Source organism: Dioscorea cayenensis, chromosome 3 (assembly GCF_009730915.1).
Source record: "Dioscorea cayenensis subsp. rotundata cultivar TDr96_F1 chromosome 3, TDr96_F1_v2_PseudoChromosome.rev07_lg8_w22 25.fasta, whole genome shotgun sequence".
Lineage (NCBI taxonomy): Eukaryota > Viridiplantae > Streptophyta > Magnoliopsida > Dioscoreales > Dioscoreaceae > Dioscorea > Dioscorea cayenensis.
Genome location: NC_052473.1, coordinates 1,263,547 through 1,287,055, shown reverse-complemented (window position 1 = coordinate 1,287,055; position 23,509 = coordinate 1,263,547). Strand labels below are relative to the sequence as shown.

Genomic DNA, 23,509 nt, shown 5'->3' with positions numbered 1-23,509 from the left:
ACATGATTTAAAATTTAAATTTATTTTTTCAACAAAATATGAACATTTACAGAAGAAACATAAACTAAAATTTAATTTTAATTTTTTAATAAAAATATAAACATTTTATATTAAGAAACATGATCTAAAATTAAAATTTTTTTTAAAAAAATAAAAATACGAACACTTGATGAACACCTTAAGTTAAAATATGAACTAAAATTTGAATTTAGTTTTTTAATAAAAATATGAACATATGACAAACACTTGACATCATAAAGAACATGACCGAATAAAGAGCATGACCCAAATTTTATATTTATTTTTTTTCCATTAAAATATAAACACTCCATTATCACCTTTTTTTTGTAAATAAAAATATGAAAACCTTAAATAAAGGCCATTAGCATTCCTTAAAACTTAGACCCTGAAAAGAAATATGACAAAAAACGTATACAATTGAAAGCAAAATATGATGAAAGAAGTAGTGGATGAATAATGGAAAGAAATGTAATGAAGATGACATCATAGGTGACGTCACAGTCACAATGTAACAAAATGAATGCACTAATAATGCTTGCAAGTGTGTTGCTTATTGGGATGGGATGGATTCCTCAATGACCCAGGTGAGCATGTAGTGAAAGCAATTGCCAACCACCCATCTATTTTTTTATTAATGGATTTCTCTTTTCAAAGGATATAATAAATCACCACTTTTGTAAAGATATTATATAATATATTTATATATATATATATATGTTATAAAGATATTGTTAGTTTTATGTATCTCTCAGATGAAATAAGAATAGCAAAAATGTTTATGGGTCCTCCAATAATTCTTATCTTGATACCAATATTAGTGTTAGGAATGTATATGGATGTCCAAGTTGGTGAAACACTTCATTCAAAACGATAGACCTAAACTTTTACTACTTTGCAATACAATTGACGAGAATTTTGGTGAAGACATGACACAGCATTTAACTCTGCTTGTCTTGTTAATGACAATCACAAAAGGGAATTATAAATATTGCATTGGTTAATATATACTTCATATAATATGGTTTTTTTTTTATAAATAAAAAAATTTGATCAAATATCAATTTAATCATTACCGTCATCCAATCCAATGAATTAACATCTTCATTAGTTAAGATATATGACCATAATGAATCTTTAACAGTGCGCTAACTATTATTTTCGTAAATATTTTGAATCAAATTAAAATTCAGTAATTAAAATAATATTTAACCGAAATTTCAATAATTTACTTTAAAAAAAAATTAACCCATATAATATAGTATAACATACATAATAACAAGGTACTAAAAAATATATTATAAATTATTTAAACCTTCAATTTCAAGAGCTAAAACACAGCAATAGAACATACCACACTGGAACATCGATGAAACTAATAGTTCACAAAGACATTCTCATAAATAACAAAACAAGTCTTCTTAAAACAGAAGAAGCCAGCAAACAAGGAACTAATTAGATAATTGTCTGATTACTCTTAAATAATTCAAGACAAAAACATGTAGCAAGAGTAAAAGTTCTATAATTTGGATGAAAGATCAGTAACCAATTTAATCAACCTCTTCCATCTTGCTCTCCTCAGCTTCAGCTTCCTCAAGAGGAGGCATGTCAGTGTCAGCATCAGCAGTAGAATCATCATCATCGATGCTCAAACCGAGCTTAAGCATCCTGTGAATCCTGTTGCCAAAGGTATTTGGATCATCCAGGCTGAAGCCGGAGGTCAAAAGAGAGGTTTCGAATAACAGCAGGACGAGGTCCTTGACAGACTTGTCGTTCTTGTCAGCATCCGCCCGTTTCCTCAGCTCCTCCATGATTGGATTCTCCGGGTTGATCTCCATTGTCTTCTTGCTTGACATGTACCCAGCCATGCTCGAGTCCCTCAGAGCTTGTGCCTTCATAATCCTCTCCATGTTTGCAGTCCAGCCATACTCACCAGTCACCAGGCAGCACGGTGAGTCCACAACACGGTCAGAAACTACAACCTTCTCTACTTTGTCACCAAGCACATCCTTGATTACCTTGCACAACCCTTCAAACTTCTGGACAAGTGTTTCCTTCTTTTTCTTCTCATCCTCACTTTCATCCAGCTTCAGTCCTTCCTTGGTTGCTGAAACAAGCTTCTTCCCCTCGAACTCCTTCAATTGCCCAACAGCATACTCGTCAATGGCATCAACCATGTACAGCACCTCATAGCCCTTCCTTTTCAGCTTCTCAAGGAATGGAGAGTTCTCAACAGCTTTCTTACTCTCACCGGTGATGTAGTAGATGTCATTCTGTCCATCCTTCATCCTTGTCACATAATCCTTGAGGCTTGTCATCTCCTCCCCGCTCTTTGTCGAGTGGTACCTCAGCAACTCCGCCAGCTTCGCCTTGTTTTGTGAATCCTCATGAATGCCCAACTTGAGATTCTTGGAGAAAGCCTCGTAGAACTTATTGTAATCTTCCTTGTTCTCTGCAATCTCAAAGAAGAGCTCGACACACTTCTTCACGAGGTTCTTGCGGATAACTTTAAGGATCTTGTTCTGCTGAAGTGTCTCCCTAGAGATGTTGAGGGGAAGGTCCTCAGAGTCCACAATTCCCTTTACAAAGCTCAAATACTCCGGCATCAGTTCCTCACAGTTATCCATGATGAAAACCCGACGCACATACAGCTTGATGTTGTTGGGCTTCTTCCTTGTATCAAACAAATCAAATGGCGCCCTTTTGGGGACAAACAGGACTGCCTTGAACTCAAGCTGGCCCTCCACAGAGAAGTGCTTCACTGCAAGGTGCTCCTCCCAGTCATTGGTGAGGCTCTTGTAGAATGCGCCATACTCCTCCTTGGTGATTTCTTCTGGTTTCCTCATCCAGATTGGCTTTTGCTTGTTCACCAAGGACCATTCATGTGACACTTCTTTGATCTTCTTCGTTTTCTTTTCCTTCTCCTCCTTCTCCTCATCAACATCCTCCACCTTCCCTTCCTCGTCTTTCTTGTCCTCCTCATCTTCATCGTCAGAGATCTCCTTCTCAGTGGTCTTCTCAATCCACAAGGAGATGGGGTAGCTGATAAATTCAGAGTGTTTCTTGACAAGATCCTTCAGGCGGCGTTCCTCAAGATACTCCAGCTACGGTATCACATCCAATAAATTAAGTTAGACCCTCCAATTCACGCACAGAATATCACTGAACAAATCAAGCAATACTATATAAAATGTAAGACATTAACCCTCAAACGTGTTCCAGGTGCCTATGGTGGAATAAAGCTAAGGAAAATCACCTCTAAAGACATTAAGACATGAATAACAACAAAAAGTTTAATACATTGTGCTTTATTTGCAGGTTGCTACCCAAAATGGCGTGCAGCTCAAGATTTTAGAGTCTAATCTAACAAATACAACAGATGCATCTTCGATCAATAGTGAGTTTCAGAAGAGCATGACATTGAAGGCCAACAAATATGGCAAACATAATTACAAATAAAGCAAATTCACAATTGACTTATAAATAAGTACTAACCATCAACCAAAAAGTAATATAACTGCAAAAACCCATGATTAGTACATCTAAAGAATGTTGATCTAATCCAACAGTTAAATTCATTGCAGCTTAAATAAAATCATACAAACCTAGATAGCAACAGTCAAAGACAATCAGTAAACAAAACTGCTACCTTTCCCTAATTAAGCAATAGTATCACAAACAATACCAATAATAAAAGCGAAATAGTTTTGACTTCAGAAGAATTATAGATACTAGAGAGACACAATCCGAGGCAATCAACAAAAAAAAAAATATTTTTTTTTTCTTTATTAAACACAGCACAATATATAAAAGCAATACTGACACAATTTTAGAATAATTTAATCTAAATCCTGCAGTAGCTCACTGTCATTTAGTAAGGATCATAGACACCTACAAAGAGATATAATTACAAGCAGTTACTATTTCCCCCTACTTAAGTAATATTCTACACTCTGCTGCCTTAACAACAGAAAAAAAAAAAAGCTATTCCTGCAAAACTAAAGATAGCAAAACCAATTAATCAATAGAGTGGCAGCTACCATAACTAGCGGAACACAAATCAATTATTCTCATTCTATACCTGATCCTCTTTGAGAAAGAGAGTGATCTTGGTGCCCCTTCCCAGATTCTCCCCGGATGTATCTCTGGTCACAGTGAAAGACCCACCAGCCTGGGACTCCCACACATACTGCTCATCATCATTGTGCTTGGTCGTCACAACCACCCTCTCAGCAACAAGGTAGGCTGAATAAAACCCAACACCAAACTGACCAATCATGCTCACATCCGCACCAGCAGCAAGTGCCTCCATGAATTCTTTTGTTCCAGACCTTGCAATGGTACCAAGGTTGTTGACAAGATCAGACTTTGTCATTCCAATACCACTATCAATGATGCTTAGTGTATTGGTGGCCTTGTCAGGAACAATGTGGATAAAGAGCTCCGGCTGCGCATCGAGCTTGCTCTTATCTGTCAAACTCTCAAACCTGATCTTGTCCAGTGCCTGTTTTCAGATCCAAACCCCATATGTCATCGGTATACACTTTGTAATAAAACAAAAAAGAATTTCTTCCGGGCTTGAAATTAATAGAAACTTCTTGCAATAAAATTGAAATCTGTCAATAATACATCAAACTAGGGTCATGATTCACGGAATTAACAACAAAATGAGTTTTTTTTTATCCATTACCTATCGATGCGCACAATCTAATAAACAATCTATCAAAAACAAGAGCAAATGATTCATGAACATTAGCCAATACACCAAACCCTAATATAAATTCTATAAAACATGGAAAAAATCCTCCAATAAATGATCAAACTAATATGAAAAAATCACAGATAAAATCAGGAATTATGGAAAAAGAAAAGACATTGTCACACAAGCGACCAAACTAATATGAAAAAATCACAGATAACTCATCAACAGCGAATCATGCTGACAAACCCCCAATAAATCTAAGAAAATCAACAATAATCGCACAATAAAAACACGAAGACTCACATCGGAAGAGTTGGAGATGAGTTCACGGAGAAAAATCTCCTTGTTGGAGTAGAAGGTGTTGATGATGAGGCTGAGAAGCTGGTTGATCTCCGCCTGGAAAGCAAACGTCTCAGTGTCAGCCATTGCTGTGATCAAGGATGGATGACGATCTAGAGCTAGGGTTTGAATAGAGAAATTGGGATCGAGAGTGGCGAACGAGATGGATCTAGGGTTTTGAGACTTAGAGAGAATAGGATTATTTATAGAAGGACTCGGGTTCTAGAGGCTTCTCTTGGGCCGGCTTGGAAAGAAGGTTCTGGATTACTTGACTCAAAAGACTTGGGAGATGGGTATTTTTGTAAATTTACTTTTTAAGAATGAGATTATATTCATAATTCATAATTAATAAATAAAAAATACTTATCATAATATATTTTGAAAAATACCCAATCCAATCTGGTCCTTTTTACTAGATATAAATTTAAAAAATAATATTTAATGTTTCATATATTTTTAAATGTATAGTAAAAATATAAAAAAAAATAATGAGTAAAAAGAACGGAGTAAATATCTCAATTAACTAATTATTTAAAATAACTTTAACATTTTGGATTTTCATGAAATAATTTCTAATTAATTTATATTTTCTTTAACTTTATCATAAATTTTAAAAATTAAACGAATTCACATTTGTTTGTGTTGTTTATTATATAATAAAAAAAATAAGCACCTTAATATTAATAAATAGTATTAGATTTCTGGTGTACAATGCAAGAACATTGTTGATTAACAGTATTGTGACAGTAAAGTTTTAAACCTTTGTGTATTTTGTAGTAAATTAATACCAAACTACTGGTGTTTCTCAATTCACAATTTTTCCGCTAGATAATATATATATATATATATATATATATATTCCACCCAAATAGTTTTGATTTAATATTTTGAAATAGTTTTGATAATAAATTCAGGGTAAATTTTTTTATATTAGGTCATGTGCTATCATGATTATCTTTCGATCATTACGTTTTCATTTATTTTCTTTTTGACCATTAGATATTAATTTGTTATCGATGATTAGTCGATTTTTTCACTAGAATTTAGATGGCATGGTAGGAAACGCCACGTCACTCTTTTTAAGTCGAGCTTTCTTCAAAGCAAACTTTCTCCAGGTTAGGATGGGAGAAATATTAAAAAGAATCGCATGGCAGATTTTCGTATCAGATTATCTAAATTTGACCGAAAAATTCCAAGTGACTAATTGATGAAAATAAATTAATATTTAATAATCAAAAAATAAATTAAAACATAATTACCAAAATAAAAATCAACCATGACACAGTGACCAAAATTTACCCAATAAATTCAATAGTAAAATTAAACTTTTATGCAATGATATAAAACTTAAGCCATCAGCAATGACACCACCACTAGCTCAAAATATCCCACTTTTATTGAAGCGTGTTTTAGCATAAATGCACAACGACCACTAAAATGTTCCTACATCTTTCTGGAATACTCTGCAAACCGGTAAGATTACCGCCTCCTTCGGGTTTTGGCTCGAGTTTTATTCGGTTTTTATCTTTTCATAGAAGGGTTTGGTTCAAATTAAATTTTATAAATAAATTAGTTCGAACTCAATTTAATAATATTTAACGAATTAAATCAAATGATTTTATGATATTTAATATGATTCGATCCAAATTGAGATAAATTATAATAAAGCTATGCAACTAAATATATTTTGTTGGACTGAATTTTTTTTAATGAAATACGACAAACAAATATACAATTAAATATGTGTGCATTTTGCTGAATTGAACTAAATTGTAGTATAATTAAAATGATCAATTTTTTTTAATTTTATTTAAATAATATATATTTAGTTTATTAAATATAAATATTAAATAATTTAAGATATTTTACTTTAGGCTTGAAAAGATAAGACAACACAATTCATCCCAATTATTTCATAAGTTTTGTTTTTTTATTATTTAACCCTAAAAAAAATAAATTATCTAAAACTACAAACATATGCTCATTTAGATAAATTTTTCACAATTTTAACTAAATTAAAAATTAAATAATAATCTACACACAAACCAACATCTAGTACGAGATAAAAATATCAACTGAATATTTTTATATAGTTAATCACTAGAATAATATTTTTTTGAGTTTAAAGACTGTTGGATAAGAAAAGAAAGAAGAAATAGATTAGATCAAATAAAAAAAGATATATGAGGGGCTAAAATGAAAAATAAAAAGCGTCGCCTAGAATTGTCACGTGAAAAAAATAATAAAAATAAATTAAAATCAAAATTTTAAAAAAAAAATGAGTGAGAATAAAAAAAAAGAAATGGATATGAAGGGATTTTGAAATAAAATTTGAAATTAAAAAAGGGAATAAAAATCTACCGGAGGTTGAGGATTTTTAGGGGAAGTTGAAGATTTGTGAAGAAAAGAAGAAAAAAGAAAAATGGGGAGAAACGAGAAAGAGGGAGAGGGCAGGAGAAAAGAAAAAAAGAGAAGGAAGGAAGAAGAAAAAGAAAAGAAGAAAAAAAAAGAGAAGGCAGAAGAGAATTGGCGTGGTGATGCATCAGGCGGCGTCGGAGACCTTGCTCCTCCTCGTCTTTATCTCTTTTCTCGATTCAGGTTCGATTTTTCATTCCAAAGCGTTGAGGAGATCGATGACCGATTCTTCGAAGAGGAACTTGAGAATCAAACATCGTCGAGTCGACAATGGTCCTTCGGCTCTATTAGTTCCTCTCCCACTCTCTCTTTCTTTCTCCAAACACTACCACGAAGACAGAGGACATCTTAGTGGTGGTGGTGACGATGTATATTGCTTCTGCCGCCGTCATAACCCTAGCACAAATCTCGAGGCATGCTTGAGAAGCTCGTCAAATGCTTATAGCTTGAAAGAGGCAGATGCTCTTATAGAGTTTCATCCAAAATATATATGCTTATACATGTTCTGGTTGCATCTATGCTATAAAAGAAAAAATGTTTGGATTTTATTTTACAAAACAAAAAATCTTCATTCACTCCTATGTCAATCCATGCCATGGCAGGATCCGTAACTTGATTGTTTTTACTAACCATGCACTCCTTGATTAAGTGAGCAATGAATTGTATATGTGGCGACATGCTTTTATGTATCCATGGTGGCATGTTTTTCTCAATCAAAAATCTCCATCTCATGCCTTGGCATGTAGATTTTCCTCTAGTTAGTTTTTTGAACTTTTAACATCTTGAGTTCAAACATGCGTAGAAATGTAATTGTTCGGGAGAGAGAAGAAAAAGAGGGCTCATCATGGTAAAAATACATTTGTAGAAAGTTGGGCTTTTATGCAAAAATCCATGGGATGATGAAACAATTGAGGGACATATATGCAAAAAAATGTGAAAATGTGTGAAAATCTGAAAGCTCGAGGGTTTAAGCGCAAAAAAATAATAAATATGAAAAAAATATGAAAATGTGAAAGTTTGGGGGTTTATTTTGCAAAAATTTGATAAAAGCGTGAAAGAAAAAGTTAGAGGATCTAAATGCAGAGAAAAAAAGAAAAGAAGAGGATTTTTTTAGCGAAGATGAGGGGTATTTTTGGTAATTTCACAAGACCCCCTTAAGCTTCACAGTGATGTCTAATGCATGTCATCTGCTTTCTCTTTTGGAGGACCTCTTCATCTGCCTCTTGATCACGTAGAGCGGATGGGCTATGAAAGATCCTTTTTAAAACTCTCTTGAGCTCTTGGACCCGGTTTGAGGCCGTTGACTCTCTTTGCAGTGATGACAAATCTCTTTGAGTGATGGACCCTGTTTGAGGGCCATTAACTCTCTTAGGAGTGATAAAAAAATTCCAAAAAAACCCTAAAAAACTCTCTTTTGAGTGATGGACCTTATTTGAGGCCATTGATTCTCTTTCGAGTGACGAAAAATTCTAAAACCCATAAAACTCTCTTTGAGCTCATGGACCCCGTTTGAGGCCATTGACTCTCTTTCGAGTGATGAAAAATTCCAAAACCCATGAAACTCTCTTTGAGCTCATGGGACCTTGTTTTGAGGTCGTTGACTCTCTTTCGAGTGATGAAAAAAATTCAAAACCCATAAAACTCTTTTTGAACTCATGGACCCTATTTGAGCTCATTGCCTCTATTAGGGAGTGATGAAAAAAATTCCAAAAAACCATAAAAACTCTCTTTTGAGCTCATGGACTCTGTTGAGGTCGTTGACTCACTTAGGAGTGGTGAAAAAAATTCCAAAACCCATAAAACTCTTTTTGAGCTCATGGACCTGTTTGAGGCCGTTGATCTCTCTTAAGAGTGAGAAGAAATTTCAAGATCTTCAAAAAGCGAGCATTCTAAAACCAAAAAGAGAGGGAAAAAAATCAAATCAAAAATCAAGGCATTAAAAATGATGAATCAGACGGATAGAGCTCAACAACTTCAAAGTTAAATTGTTGAAGAGTTCACTGAGTTGTAAAAAACTTCACAAGCATAAAAGCGAAGCTCATGAAAGTCGAAACCAAGTTTGTGATTCATCAACATAGGGAATCCACGACTTCAAATCAAATCAAAATCAAAGATGCAAAAATCAAAGATCGAGTTTCAAATAAATCAACAAATGAGCTCAGCGACCTCGAGGATGAAGAGTTGAAGAGTTCACAAGTTGTAAAAAAAGCTTCACAAAGCATAAAAGCGAAGCTCATGAAAAGTCAAACCAAGTTTGTGATTCATCGATACAAAGAATCCACAACTTAAAATCCAAATCAAAGTTTAAGATCACGAGAATCAAATTCCCAGGAGCAAGTTCGAAAGTCTAAGACCCAAGTTTCGAGTTTCGAAAAGAAATCAACAAATGAAGCTCAACAACCTCAAAGTTGAAGTGTTGAAGAGTTAAAAGTTGCAAAAAGTTTCCAGAAGCTACAAAGGTCGAGAAAGCATAAAAAGTCAAATGAAGTTCCAAATCAAATCAAATAATTCAAATTCAACAAATAAACCCAATAACCTCAAGGATGAAGAGTTGAAGAGTTCGCAGATTCTAAAAAGCCTCACAAGCTCAGAGGCCGAAGCTTATAAAAAAATCAAATCAAGTTCCAAATCAAATTCAAGATGATGATCGAAAAAGTCCAACTTCCAAGTTTTTAAACATATCAACAAATGAGCTCAACAACCTCGGAGTTAAAAGCGTTGAAGAGTTCATGAAGTTGCAAAAAGCCTCACTGAGCACTGAAGGCGAAGCTTATAAAAAAAAAATCAAATCAAGTTTCAAATCAAATCCAAAATACAATTTCAAAGTCCAAGTTCCAAGTTTCAAACATATCAACAAATGAGCTCAGACAACAAAGAAAGTTAAAGTGTTGAAGAGTTCCTGAGTTGCAAAAAGCTTAACAAGCATGAAAGCCGAAGCTTATAAAAATCAAATCAAGTTCCAAATCAAGTTCCAAATCAAATTCAAGATGCTGAGTTCAAAGTCCAAGACACAAATTTCAAAGCAAGTCGACAAATGAGCTCAACAACCTCAAAGTTAAAGTGTTGAAGAGTTCATGAGTTGCAAAAAAGCTTCAGCATAGCAGTACGAGAGCTTATGGAAGGTCAAACCAAGTTTGTGATTCATCGACATAGGGAATTCACGACTTTGAAATCCAAATTAAATCTAAGATGCAAAATCAAAGATTGAAGTTTCAAACAAGTCGACAAATGAGCTCAACAACCTCAAGAATAAAAGCGTTGGAGAGCTCACAGAGTTCTAAAGAGCTTCACTAGCATGAAAGCCGAATCTTATGAAAAAAATCAAATCAAGTTCAAAAATCAAAATCTAAGAATGCAAATTCAAAATGTCCAAGTTTCGAGTTTCAAACAAGTCGACAAATGAGCTCAGACAACCTCGAGGATAAAGCATTAGAGAGTTCACAAGTTGTAAAAGAGCTTCATGGCGTGACAGGAAGCTTATGAAAAATCAAATCAAGTTCCAAATCAAAATCTAAGAATGCAAGTTCAAATTTCCAAGTTTCAAGTTTCAAATGAATCAACAAATGAGCTCAACAACCTCGAGGATAAAAGCGTTGGAGAGTTCGCGAGTTATAAAAAAGCTTCACAGCATGAAGGCGGAAAAGCTTATAAAAATCAAATCAAGTTTCAAATCAAATCCAAGATGCAAGTTCAAAGTCCAAGTTCTAAGTTCAAACAAATCAACAAAATGAGCTCAGCAACATTTAAGGATAAAGCGTTGGAGAGTTACGAAGTTCAGAAAATTTTTCACAATGTGGTGAAAAGCTTATGAAGAATTCAAATCAGGTTCAAATCAAGTCAAGATGCAAATTCAAATATCTAAGACACAACTTCACCAGTTTTTTAAGTCATGTTCAAGATGCATATTTCGACCGATTGACGAAGACCAAAAAGTCGATAGTCAAAGTCGCGATTTTTCGTGAAAAATAGTCGGAAGGAGATAAAAGGCTACTAATTATTGTTGACGTCGAAGATGATTAAATTCGAACTTCTTGTATTTTTCAATGAAGTCTATGAATGCATGAATAAAATTTATTTAGTCGAATCTGTTTCTTTCTTCACACTTATTTTTCTTAATCGGAGGTTTTACGTATGATGTCCGGGGTAATTAACACTAGGGCCTTGCCCTAATGGAAAGTCATGAACCCACGATCTCTTGATGTCTACAAAAATATTAAAATTTAATTTGTGATCAATGCTTTTTAGCCGAGTCGATCACAATTAAAAGCGGGGTGGAAAGAAAGGGCCCTGAAAGACTAAAATTATATTTGATTATAGTCTTAAAAACAAAGCATGACCCCTTTTTATTATTATTATAATTTGATTATAGTCTTAAAAACAAACATGACCCTTTTGTTTTTCTATAATAATAATAATAATAATAATAGATGGATGTGATTATTTTTAAAGCCAAAATTAAATCATTGGACTCGGCTCAGGTTTAGTTCCAAACCAAACCGGTTTGGTTTGGTTAATTTCAACTTCACTCCTAGTTTTATTATTGTGAGAAAAACAGCAAAACTATGCTCACCGGTGGTGATCATATCCTCTCTCTCTCTCTCTATATATATATATAAAGGTACCTCCTCGGAAAAAGAGCTATCTTTCCCTCGTTTCACCGACGACGTTGTCGGCGAGTCTCCGGCGAGAGGTGAGCTTGCGATCTTCGTTTTGTCATTGAAACCCTAGTTTCGAATACTCAGATTCCTTTATTTTCGATGATCATGTGTAAATTGTTGTAGTTTTGTTGAATTCTCACCGATTGCGTGTTTACGGCCAGAAGTTATTTTTTTCTGCAATTTTTCATCGGATTTATTCATCAATTTTCGTTTTTGGTTTGTTTGATTGTCCCGGATAGGTAGTTTCTTGTTAATTGGAGATTATGCTGGAAAATCTGTGGTTTGGGGATTGTTTAGGATGCAATCAAACAGGAAAGGGGCATCCTTTTTATGCGCTTCTCTTTTGATTTGATTTAAAATCGTCTAATTTGATGACATGAAGGCGTGGAAGTCCATTGGAATTAGTGGTTATGAACTTTGTCCGAAGTTTTTTGTTATTTAGTAGTGCTATAGAATTGGTTTAATTGTATGAATAGTTCAATTATGTTTATTTATGCTCCTTGGGACTGAAATATGGCATGGATTGATTAGTGAGTCTCAGAACTCATAGTACTTGTTGCATTTTGGACTAAATGGCATCTTTTGTTATCACTTTCATGTTTCCCGTATTGTATTCATCCATTGTGCAGGTGGATATCTCTGAATAGGTTCTGTGAATGAGATGATTTATTTGTTCAGAGTTTTTCCTTGTCGATGAAGTTCAGTTTCATTTTCTCATTGTATCATGCATAATGCTGCGATATTTACCGGAACATTTGTTGTGTTTTTGGGCAGGATAATTTGTAGAATTCTTTCTAAACAAGATGGAAGGACAAGATATAGCTAATATAGTGGTCATATGGAGGGGTAGACAGCTGAATGTGGAGGTCTATGCTGACTCTAAAGTTAAAGATTTCGGTCTGATGCTACAGAAGCTGACTGACATAAAAGCTGATACTCTGCGTCTTCTTGTTCCACAATCGAAGGCTTCAAAAATGATTATTCCTTTCTCTGATAGCCATTCAAATTTAACCTTGCGCGAGGTTTCTATTCTGGAGGTATTCATATACTTCATTTTGGTTCATAGCTTCAAATGACGAAGGCAATTAATTATCATAAATGATAGTGGTTGCAGCTTTTCAGATCCAGAGTATATGAATTATCTTAACGCAATCATTTATGAATCAATTGTTTTTTTTCTTTCCGTGAAGAGCCATTTTATTGTTCTGCTATACTCATGCATATCTGCAGTAAATATCGTTTGTTCATTTCATTTGTAAATGTATTTGTCTTAACCAATGAAGCTTTTTGTTTGGTGTGTCCGGGGTTCAGAAGCAAGTTTTAATTTTTCCCATATTCATCCACCATAGGGCCAGACCATATTTACATAGTGATTTTTATTGGATGTGATAGGTTGCTTGGATATTGGTGCTTATTTTATGTTGAAAGTTACAAACTTGTTGAAATGCTTATCTGGTTTTTTCCACTGTGTTGAAGGGTAAACCCATAAGAATGATGGGTGTGTTTGACAATGAAATTGAGGAGGTATCACAAAATAGTTCAAATCCTGATTTGAGAATAGCTGGGTTTTTGATGAGGGAGGAGAAAGCTGAATGAGACAACGAATGGGTGAGACCTGTAGTTTCTCTGAAATTGCCCACAGGGCCTTACATCTTTGGCAATTTCCAGACACTTGATATCCCAGGTATTGAGGTCAGTTATTGGTTTTCTTATTCTGATATCACACTCATTATTTGCTGATATATTTTAGGTGTAGAAGTTCTCAGGTTCTTTGTGAGTAGCTCTACCAGAGAACCATAAATAAGTTTAATAAAAAAAAGAGGGAAGGTTGCCTTTTCTAACATCTCCATGTTATTAATTCTTGGTTTCTCTTCAGCTGAATCCACCACCTTTAGAAGCATTGAAAAGAATGCACATGCTTGCCTGTGATCCGGGAATTATCGCTATCATGAACAAGGTAATGGCAATGAGAATGAGAATGTCCATAATGTCTATCCTGCGAGTCTTTTTGCCACCATGTTAATTTACATTTCTTATTTTCTTATCAGTATCGTTGGAGGGTGGGAATTATGACGGAAATGGCACCTGAAGGATATGTTGGCATCAGCCCTAAATGTATTCTTGGGTTCAACAAGGTAAATGAGAATTTAGACAGATGATGACTAGCAGAGAGAGAGAGGGTGTGAGCATTCTGTGGGTTTTCTTTTCTGAGGATGGTTCTTTTTATTTTTCTAGAATCATGGGGAGGAGATATCCTTGCGTCTTGGACAGATGATCTTAAAGGGATTCAGGAAATATGACAGCATTAAGAAGACTCTCTTGCATGAACTCGTATGAATATTCAAACTGAGTATGCTTGCTTGCTTTGCTTACTTTCTCTTTAATTATTTTCATAATTTGTCTCTTTTTCTTTTCAGGCTCACATGGTGTACTCTGAACATGATGCCAACTTTTTATGCTCTGGATAAACAGGGTGTTCATTCTTTATCAAGTAGCTTATACAACCAAGTTTTACTATATCGCTTCTTCTAATTCTGCTATAAACACAGTTAAACCGAGAAGCAGAAAGCTTGGATTGGACAAAATCAAAAGGCCATACTTTGAGTGGTCGGAAGGTCTCAGATTACTATGAAGACGATATTGCTTATGAAACAGTGACAGGTTATGAAGGTCAGAAACTTGGGGAAGCTCAAATGCTCTAGCCACTGCTCGTGCTTCCTCCGTTGCTGCTTACTACCGTTCCTTGAAAGCTTCTACAAATCTTATTACCACAGAAGACAATCATGCAACTGAACCTGATCCTGATGACAATGAGCTGAGAATTGATCAGGAAAAGATATATGCCGAGCCTGACCCTGATGACATAGTGGATATCAGGAAGACAGAGACTACATATCAGCATCATAAGAGAATCAGATGTGAACGATGAACCTGATCCTGATGATTGCTTGGACCATGAAAACACACAGGAACATTGTCAGACGATCAGCAAACCCGACCCTGATGATTCATTAATTGTTGAACCAGATCCAGATGATTCCATTCCTAATGGCACTGATTTTAAATCACAAAGTCATTCTTGAGTCTGCTACTGATGAGGCTGAAGCTAGTATACTAATTGACAATGGTTCACCAATTAAACATATGCTTCCTGGAAGGAACTGCGATGAACCAGATCCTGATGACTCTCTGAAAAGCGATACTTTAATGGACGGTAAACAGATGGAAATAGATGAGCCTGATCCTGATGACAGTACAATCACTTTGGATAATGAAGAACTAAGAATAATTGAAGAACCAGTAGCTGCTATATGTGCACGTCTCCAGAAAGCTATAAGCGTGGTTAAGGTCTGAAGCACCTCCGGCAGAGGCAGCATCTGTCCTTCAGACCCTATCAAAAATTATCAGGTTTGACTTCCCTAATCATTGTTAAATCATTCTTAGGACATACTTGAGCCAATTTATACTCTCTTGCAGGAATGTGATTGATCATCCAGATAATATGAAATTCAGAAGACTGCGGAAGGTATGTTTGATCTTTTACATTTTACTTTCTAAGTTTGTGTTTTCATGTTCTTATCAATTTGTTCTTCAAAAATGCAGTCCAATCCTATGTTTCAAAGGAATGTTGCAAATTACAAAAGGTGAATCCTGAGCTTTTACATATTTCATTTTTCTGTGTGTTATACTTTTGTGTTGACGTGATATTTGTGTCAAACAGCGGCGATGGAGGTTCTTGCATTGATTGGTTTTTGCCGAGGATATTATATCCGACGAGGTTGGGAGAGCGGAAGCTTACTTAGTGTTGAAGAGGAATGATCCCGGATTGCTGTGGCTCGCCAAATCTTCGTTAGAGATCTCCATTGCTTAATGCATGGCTTAATCGAGTATCGCATTTGATGCTAAAACATTTGTGATTGCTTGTATAGAACAAATTGAATGTATTATATATACTATATTATTATAATTAAAAGTCACTGGGATGTTTGTTTGATGTGAAAAAAAAGGCTTATATTTAGGGGTGTAAATGATCCACTACTATTTGCAAGTTACTCGAGTTCGATTCGGGTAAAGCTCGAACTCGACTCACTTAGGGTCGAGTTCGAGCTCAAGTAGTCGAGCGAATCGAGTTCGAGCATCTTAATACTTGACATGAATGTTCGCGAGCTTAATCGAGTAGTTGTATTTATGTGTATATATAATATATGTTAGTTTGTTTTATATATATAATTGAGTTTGAGCCTGAATTCGAATTTAAATATAAAATTATCTATGATAAAATATAGTTTGTTAGTTTTTATCGAGCTTAATCGAGCGAGCTCGAATAGCTTGATTTATGTATTGAGTTGAGCTCGGGCTATAAAAATAAAACTCGATCGAATTCAAGCCGAGTATTGAGCAGCGAGTTTTCAATAGAGCTCGAGGAGTCCTCGGCTCGAACTCGATTGATTACACTCTTACATTCCTTTGCAACTTGTATCAATAATAGCAACAATTTAGATATATTCTATGGTTGTATGTGTCATGATTATTGAAAGTTGATCATTGCATATGTAAAGAGTAAAATGATTTATGTATTTTTTTTGTTCAGAAAATAAGGTTGATTATATAGGTATGATTTTTTTATGGAAGTTAATATGTAAATGTTCTTATTCATAAGGTTGCATATACAAATTTTGCTGAAATTTTGCTAAATTCAGGGAATTTGATATTTATGTATTAAATCGGCTCAACTTCCTCCTTTCTATGATTTATTTTCTTTGTTCTATTCTTTGTGTTTCTCACTTATGGTGAGGATTTTAGTCGTTTGTTTTTTTTAGTGATTATTTTTTTTCCTACGTCTATTCTGTTTATTTTTTTTTTCAATAAATTTGTAATTTATCCATTTTATTAAAAAAATATATATATTATGTATCTTATTTTTCATAAACAAATAGAAATTATCAAATAATATTCAAAAAAATTTCTCAAAAATATAGAATTCTAACAAATAGTATATCTCGAAAATTACACAAAAATAAATTTTGCCTGATTCAATTGTCATCCAATTAATTTTAATATCAAGGAATAAACGATTTAAATAATATTTTTTTAATTATGAATATTGGTATTGATTCTTATTTTTCCCAATTGTATTTGGATATGCATCAAGCATTTGTGTAATCACCTATAAATTAAATGATGGTGTAATTTATGTGTAATTGAAAATAATGCATTTAACTTTTTATTATTTAATTTGATGTAAGTTAAAAAAACAGTGTGTAAATGGGATGATGAGACTTATTAATTTATATTAGTATTATTTATTTAATATTTTTTTATAACAATTAATTTTATAAAAAAAATATTAATTAATTTAATAAACAATATATTAATTCACTTATATTTTTAAGATTCTTAAAAATTACTCTTTCCATTCTTTTTATCGGTCGAATCTCACATATTTCGTTATTTCATATAATTTAATAAAAAATTAGTTATTTTTTCAAAATTACCCATAATTTGTATTTTTTACATTTCTTTCTCATATTAAATTTCAAAAAAAAAATTGAATAGAGTGTTAGGGTAATTTTGGGGAAAAAATAACAAATGTTTCTTGATGTTCAAAAATAACAAATAAAAAAAACATAAATTTATAACTGATAAAAAGGAGCGGAGGGAGTAAAAAACAATAACAAGAAAGCATCAAAGCTTCCTCCCATCAGCACCAACCTCTCAACCTCTTGCTTCCTGCCATCATGGCCCTCTCTCCATCACAGCCATTTCACTGCTAATTCAAACTATCAAAATTACCTTTTCTTCTTATTTTTTATTTTGTTTCTTATAAAAACTTAATGTAGAGTTAAAACTTAAATACCAATTGATCAAAATTAGTCAACCAATTCATTTATTTATTTATTTATTTTTCAGGTTACAACAATAAAACAAGATATGAAAATAGAAAAGAAAAGAGAGGTTCCCATTTGTAAGGAGCAATGAGAATAACTTGGTCACAATTGTAGAGGAAAGAATAGGAATATCATTTTTCTTTTTCTTTTTTTCTTTGCTTTTTACTTTTGATGCACCACTAGGCTACTTCAATTCAGAGACAAAGAGGCTGTGTCTCTTTTATTTAAATATATAACCAAATAGTTTTTTTAAAAAATTTTTTAGAATGCATATTACTTAACAATGTATTAAAATTTTAAAACTTCAACAAATTCAAGATTTATAATACCGCAACACAACACACCACAACAGAACACAATGAAACTAGTTCACAACGACATTCTCATAAAAAAACCAAACCAAGTCTTATAAAAACAAAAGAAGTTAACCAAACATGGGAACTGAGAAGACTGAACTAATTAGACAAAAATAGGAAGCTTAAGTAAGAAGTTTAAAGGATAAAAGATCAATTACTGATTTTAATCTACCTCTTCCATCTTGCTCTCCTCAGCTTCAGCTTCTTCAAGAGGAGGCATGTCAGTGTCAGCATCAGCAGTCGAATCATCTTCATCGATGCTCAAACCGAGCTTAAGCATCCTGTGAATCCTGTTGCCAAAGGTGTTTGGATCATCAAGGCTGAAGCCGGAGGTCAAAAGAGAGGTTTCGAATAACAGCAGGACAAGGTCCTTGACAGACTTGTCATTCTTGTCAGCATCCGCCCGCTTCCTCAGCTCTTCCATGATCGGGTTCTCCGGGTTGATCTCCATTGTCTTCTTGCTTGACATGTACCCAGCCATGCTTGAGTCCCTGAGAGCTTGTGCCTTCATAATCCTCTCCATATTTGCTGTCCAGCCATACTCACCAGTCACCAAGCAGCATGGTGAGTCCACGACACGGTCAGAAACTACAACCTTCTCTACTTTGTCACCAAGCACATCCTTGATGACCTTGCACAAACCTTCAAACTTCTGGGCAAGTGTTTCCTTCTTTTTCTTCTCATCCTCGCTTTCATCCAGCTTCAAACCTTCCTTGGTTGCTGAAACAAGCTTCTTTCCCTCAAACTCCTTCAACTGCCCAACAGCATACTCATCAATGGCATCAACCATGTACAGCACCTCGTAGCCCTTCCTTTTCAGCTTCTCCAGGAATGGAGAGTTCTCAACGGCTTTCTTGCTCTCACCGGTGATGTAGTAGATGTCATTCTGTCCATCCTTCATCCTTGTCACATAATCCTTGAGGCTTGTCATCTCCTCCCCGCTCTTGGTGGAGTGGTACCTCAGCAACTCTGCCAGCTTCGCCTTGTTCTGTGAATCCTCATGGATGCCAAGCTTGAGATTCTTGGAGAAAGAATCATAAAACTTATTGTAATCTTCCTTGTTCTCTGCAATCTCAAAGAAGAGCTCAATGCACTTCTTCACAAGGTTCTTGCGGATAACTTTGAGGATCTTGTTCTGCTGAAGCATCTCTCTAGAGATGTTGAGGGGAAGGTCCTCAGAGTCCACAATTCCCTTTACAAAACTCAAGTACTCCGGCATCAGTTCCTCACAGTTATCCATGATGAAAACCCGACGCACATACAGCTTGATGTTGTTGGGCTTCTTCCTTGTATCAAACAAATCAAATGGCGCCCTTTTGGGGACAAACAGGACTGCCTTGAACTCAAGCTGGCCCTCCACAGAGAAGTGCTTCACTGCAAGGTGCTCCTCCCAGTCATTGGTGAGGCTCTTGTAGAATGCGCCATACTCCTCCTTGGTGATTTCTTCTGGTTTCCTCATCCAGATTGGCTTTTGCTTGTTCACCAAGGACCATTCATGTGACACTTCTTTGATCTTCTTCGTTTTCTTTTCCTTCTCCTCCTTCTCCTCATCAACATCCTCCACCTTCCCTTCCTCGTCTTTCTTGTCCTCCTCATCTTCATCGTCAGAGATCTCCTTCTCAGTGGTCTTCTCAATCCACAAGGAGATGGGGTAGCTGATAAATTCAGAGTGTTTCTTGACGAGATCCTTCAGGCGGCGTTCTTCAAGATACTCCAGCTACGGTTTCACATCCAACAAATTAAGTCAGACACGCCAGTAGAACACATTCCAAGAGTTTATGGTGGAATAAATCTAAAGGAAAATCACCTCTATAAGCATCAAGACATGACTGACAATAAGAGTACAAAAAATTTGCTCTACTTGCAGGTTGATACTGTGAATGGGCGAAGTTCAATATTCTAAAGTCTCATCTATAAAAGAAGAGATATGACCACAGGCATCTTCTATCAATAATGATTTTGAGAATAACATGACTTTTGAAGGCCCCAAAACAGTAGATAGTGAACACAATTACAAAACAAGCAAACTCCCCATGCATCATAAACAAGTACTAACCTTTCAACCAATACCTAATACAACAAAGGCATATGATTAGTGATCAAACACACATCATACTCAATACTTCTTAGGGCTAGTTCATATAATCCAACAGTTAATTAATCAATACTTATTTAAAATAATACCAATACCAACACTATTTTAGAATAATTTAATCGAATACTGCAGTACCTCACTGTCAATTAATAAGAATTAAACACACCTAGAGAGGCATACAATTACAAGCAGTCCACAAACACAATCACTAAATGCCCCTAATTCAGTAATATTGCTTTAACAACAGACATAGAGCTAGTCCAGCAAAACTAAATGCAGCAATACCATCCAATCAACAAAACAGAAACTTGAATAACTAGTAGAACACAAATCAATTATTCTCATTCTATACCTGATCCTCTTTGAGGAAGAGAGTGATCTTGGTGCCCCTTCCCAGATTCTCCCCGGATGTATCTCTGGTCACAGTGAAAGATCCACCAGCCTGGGACTCCCACACATACTGCTCATCATCATTGTGCTTGGTAGTCACAACCACCCTCTCAGCAACAAGGTAGGCTGAATAAAATCCGACACCAAACTGACCGATCATGCTCACATCCGCACCAGCAGCAAGTGCCTCCATGAACTCTTTCGTGCCTGACCTCGCAATGGTACCAAGGTTGTTGACAAGGTCAGACTTTGTCATTCCAATACCGCTGTCAATGATGCTTAAAGTATTGGTGGCCTTGTCAGGGACAATGTGGATAAAGAGCTCCGGCTGCGCATCAAGCTTGCTCTTATCTGTCAAACTCTCAAACCTGATCTTGTCCAGTGCCTGTTTTCAGATCACATCCTCATATCATCAGCACCAACATTATAGTAAAACAGAAAGAATTTCTTTCAGGCTTGAAACTAAAAGAAGCTTCTTGCAACGACATTGAAATCCATCAATGATACATCAAACTAGGCTTAAAATCAACAAAACTAACAATAAAGTGAGTGGCTTTTTTTACCAGTTTCCTATCAATCCGCACAATCTAAGAATAATTTATCAAAAACAAGAGCGAATAATTCATAAACATTAGCTAATACACCGAACACTAATATAAATTCTAAAAAAACATAGAAAAATAACAATAATTCATGCTCATAAATCAATACACCAAGCTCTAATAAAAAAACCTCAATAAAATCGAAATAAAATCAGAAACTATGGAAAAAGAAAAGCCATTGTCACACAAACGATCATCAAACTCATCAAAAGTTAATCATGCTGACACATCCCCGATAAATCCAAGAAAATCAACAATAATCACATAATAAAAACACAAAGACTCACATCGGAAGAGTTGGAGATGAGTTCACGGAGAAAAATCTCCTTGTTAGAGTAGAAGGTGTTGATGATGAGGCTGAGAAGCTGGTTGATCTCCGCCTGGAAAGCAAACGTCTCAGTGTCGGCCATTGCTGTGATCTAGAGCTAGGGTTTGAAGAGAAAATTTGGGAACGATAAAAGCAAAGAGAGGCGAACGAGATGGATCTAGGGTTTGAGGGTTATTTTATTTATAGAAGGGTATGTTTCCAGAGACTTCTCTTTGGCTTGCTTTTAATTTTTTAAAGAAGGTTCTGGATACTTGACTTGGGCTTTGGACCATGGGCATTTTTGTAAATTTCTCTTTTTATAATTTATAGTGATTAATAAAAATATAAATAATTTATCAAAATTAATTTTTAAAATATCTCAATTAATTATTTAAAGCAACTTTAACAATAATTTTTTTAATATAAAAATAGCTAAACCCGCAATTTGTTTAATAAAATTATACCAATAAACAACATGACAATTAAGAATGCTAACAAGCCAAAAACATCTCCCCTGGTTTTGGAACAGAAAATACTATGGTTTTAACCTATCATATTTTGAAAACGTGTTTTATATGATATTAATTTTTTATTCTATTATGATTTTGATGACACATGTTAGGTTTTAATAGGTTGGAATCAGAGAATACCCTAATTTTAGAACCAGGAAAGATGACTTCAAATAAACGTTGGGTCTGCACACACGGAGCGTGAGGTGGGAGGCCCAGGAAGATGAAAACTGAGGAATAAAGCGATGAAAAGTAATAGTGAGGTTTCAGGAGACTTCAACAACTTTCGGCTTACTCGAAAGCTACTAAGATTTTAAAGCAGCACTATAATAATGGGTTTTTGTGAAACATCAAATTGAGGTTAATAATTCTTCAAATTTAAGTCTTTTAATCATAGGAGTTACATTAATCCAACTAATAAGTGATTAATTTTGCAAATAGATGATAGATGTGATATATACAAGAGCCAACTATAGTTTCAGATTTTACATGACATAGTTGTAATAATGATTTAAAAAAAAATAATTTGTTAATTTATTTGTATATTCCCAAACTGTTCTTTTTGATAAAATCACATGAATGATTATAAATTTTAAAAATATCCATTTTCCTTAAAAAAATATATATATTCAAATAATTTTGATTTTATATTTCTAAAGAGATTATTCTGATGAAAACAGCATAACTATGCCCACCGGCGGTGACCATATCTTGTGTATATATATATATATTACTCGTAAAAAAAATCCCATTTTTTTCCCTCGTTTCACTTGCGCTGCTGGAGAGTCTTGGCCGGAGGTGAGTTTACGATTTTATATTTCTGTGAATTGTTGTAGTTTGGTTGAATTCTCACCGATTGCATGTTCTACGGACAAAAAAGTTATTATTTTTGCAATGTTTCCTCGGATTTATTCATCAATTTACGTTGTTGGTTTGTTTGATTGTCCCTAATTGCTAGTGTCTTGTTTGTTGGAGATTATCCTGGAAAATCTCTAGTTTGGGATTGTTTGGAATGCAATCAAGCAGGAAAGGGGCCTCCTTTTTATATGCTTCTCATTTGATTTGCTTTGAATCTGGCTAATTGGGTGAGATGAAGACCTTTTTCATGAATTTATATTTTTGAGTTCATTGGAATAATGGATCACGAACTATTCCTTAAGCTTTTTGTTATTTAGTGGTGTTGTAGAAGTGGTTTGATGGTATGAATAGTTCTGTCATGTTTATCTATGC

The 23,509-nt window shown here is 34.6% G+C and overlaps 1 protein-coding gene and 1 pseudogene across 2 annotated transcripts; one reads left to right on the top strand and one right to left on the bottom strand.

Moving 5' to 3' along the window:
• Positions 1-1,388: 1,388 nt before the first annotated feature.
• LOC120282740 (heat shock protein 81-1) lies at positions 1,389-21,967 on the bottom strand. Of its 2 annotated transcripts, XM_039289595.1 has the most exons (4): positions 21,838-21,965; positions 5,024-5,110; positions 4,100-4,522; positions 1,389-3,122 (listed from the first exon to the last, which is right to left on the bottom strand). In XM_039289595.1, the coding sequence occupies exons 1-4, from the start codon at positions 21,871-21,873 to the stop codon at positions 1,569-1,571; spliced, it is 2,100 nt and encodes a 699-aa protein (XP_039145529.1). In that variant the 5' UTR covers positions 21,874-21,965; the 3' UTR covers positions 1,389-1,568. The 2 variants fall into 2 exon arrangements, with proteins under 2 accessions (XP_039145529.1, XP_039145525.1); XM_039289591.1 differs by lacking the exons at positions 1,389-3,122; positions 4,100-4,522; positions 5,024-5,110 and adding exons at positions 18,380-20,093; positions 20,824-21,246 and having other exon boundaries at positions 21,751-21,967.
• On the top strand, positions 12,109-15,935 carry LOC120252118 (annotated as a pseudogene).
• Positions 21,968-23,509: the final 1,542 nt, after the last annotated feature.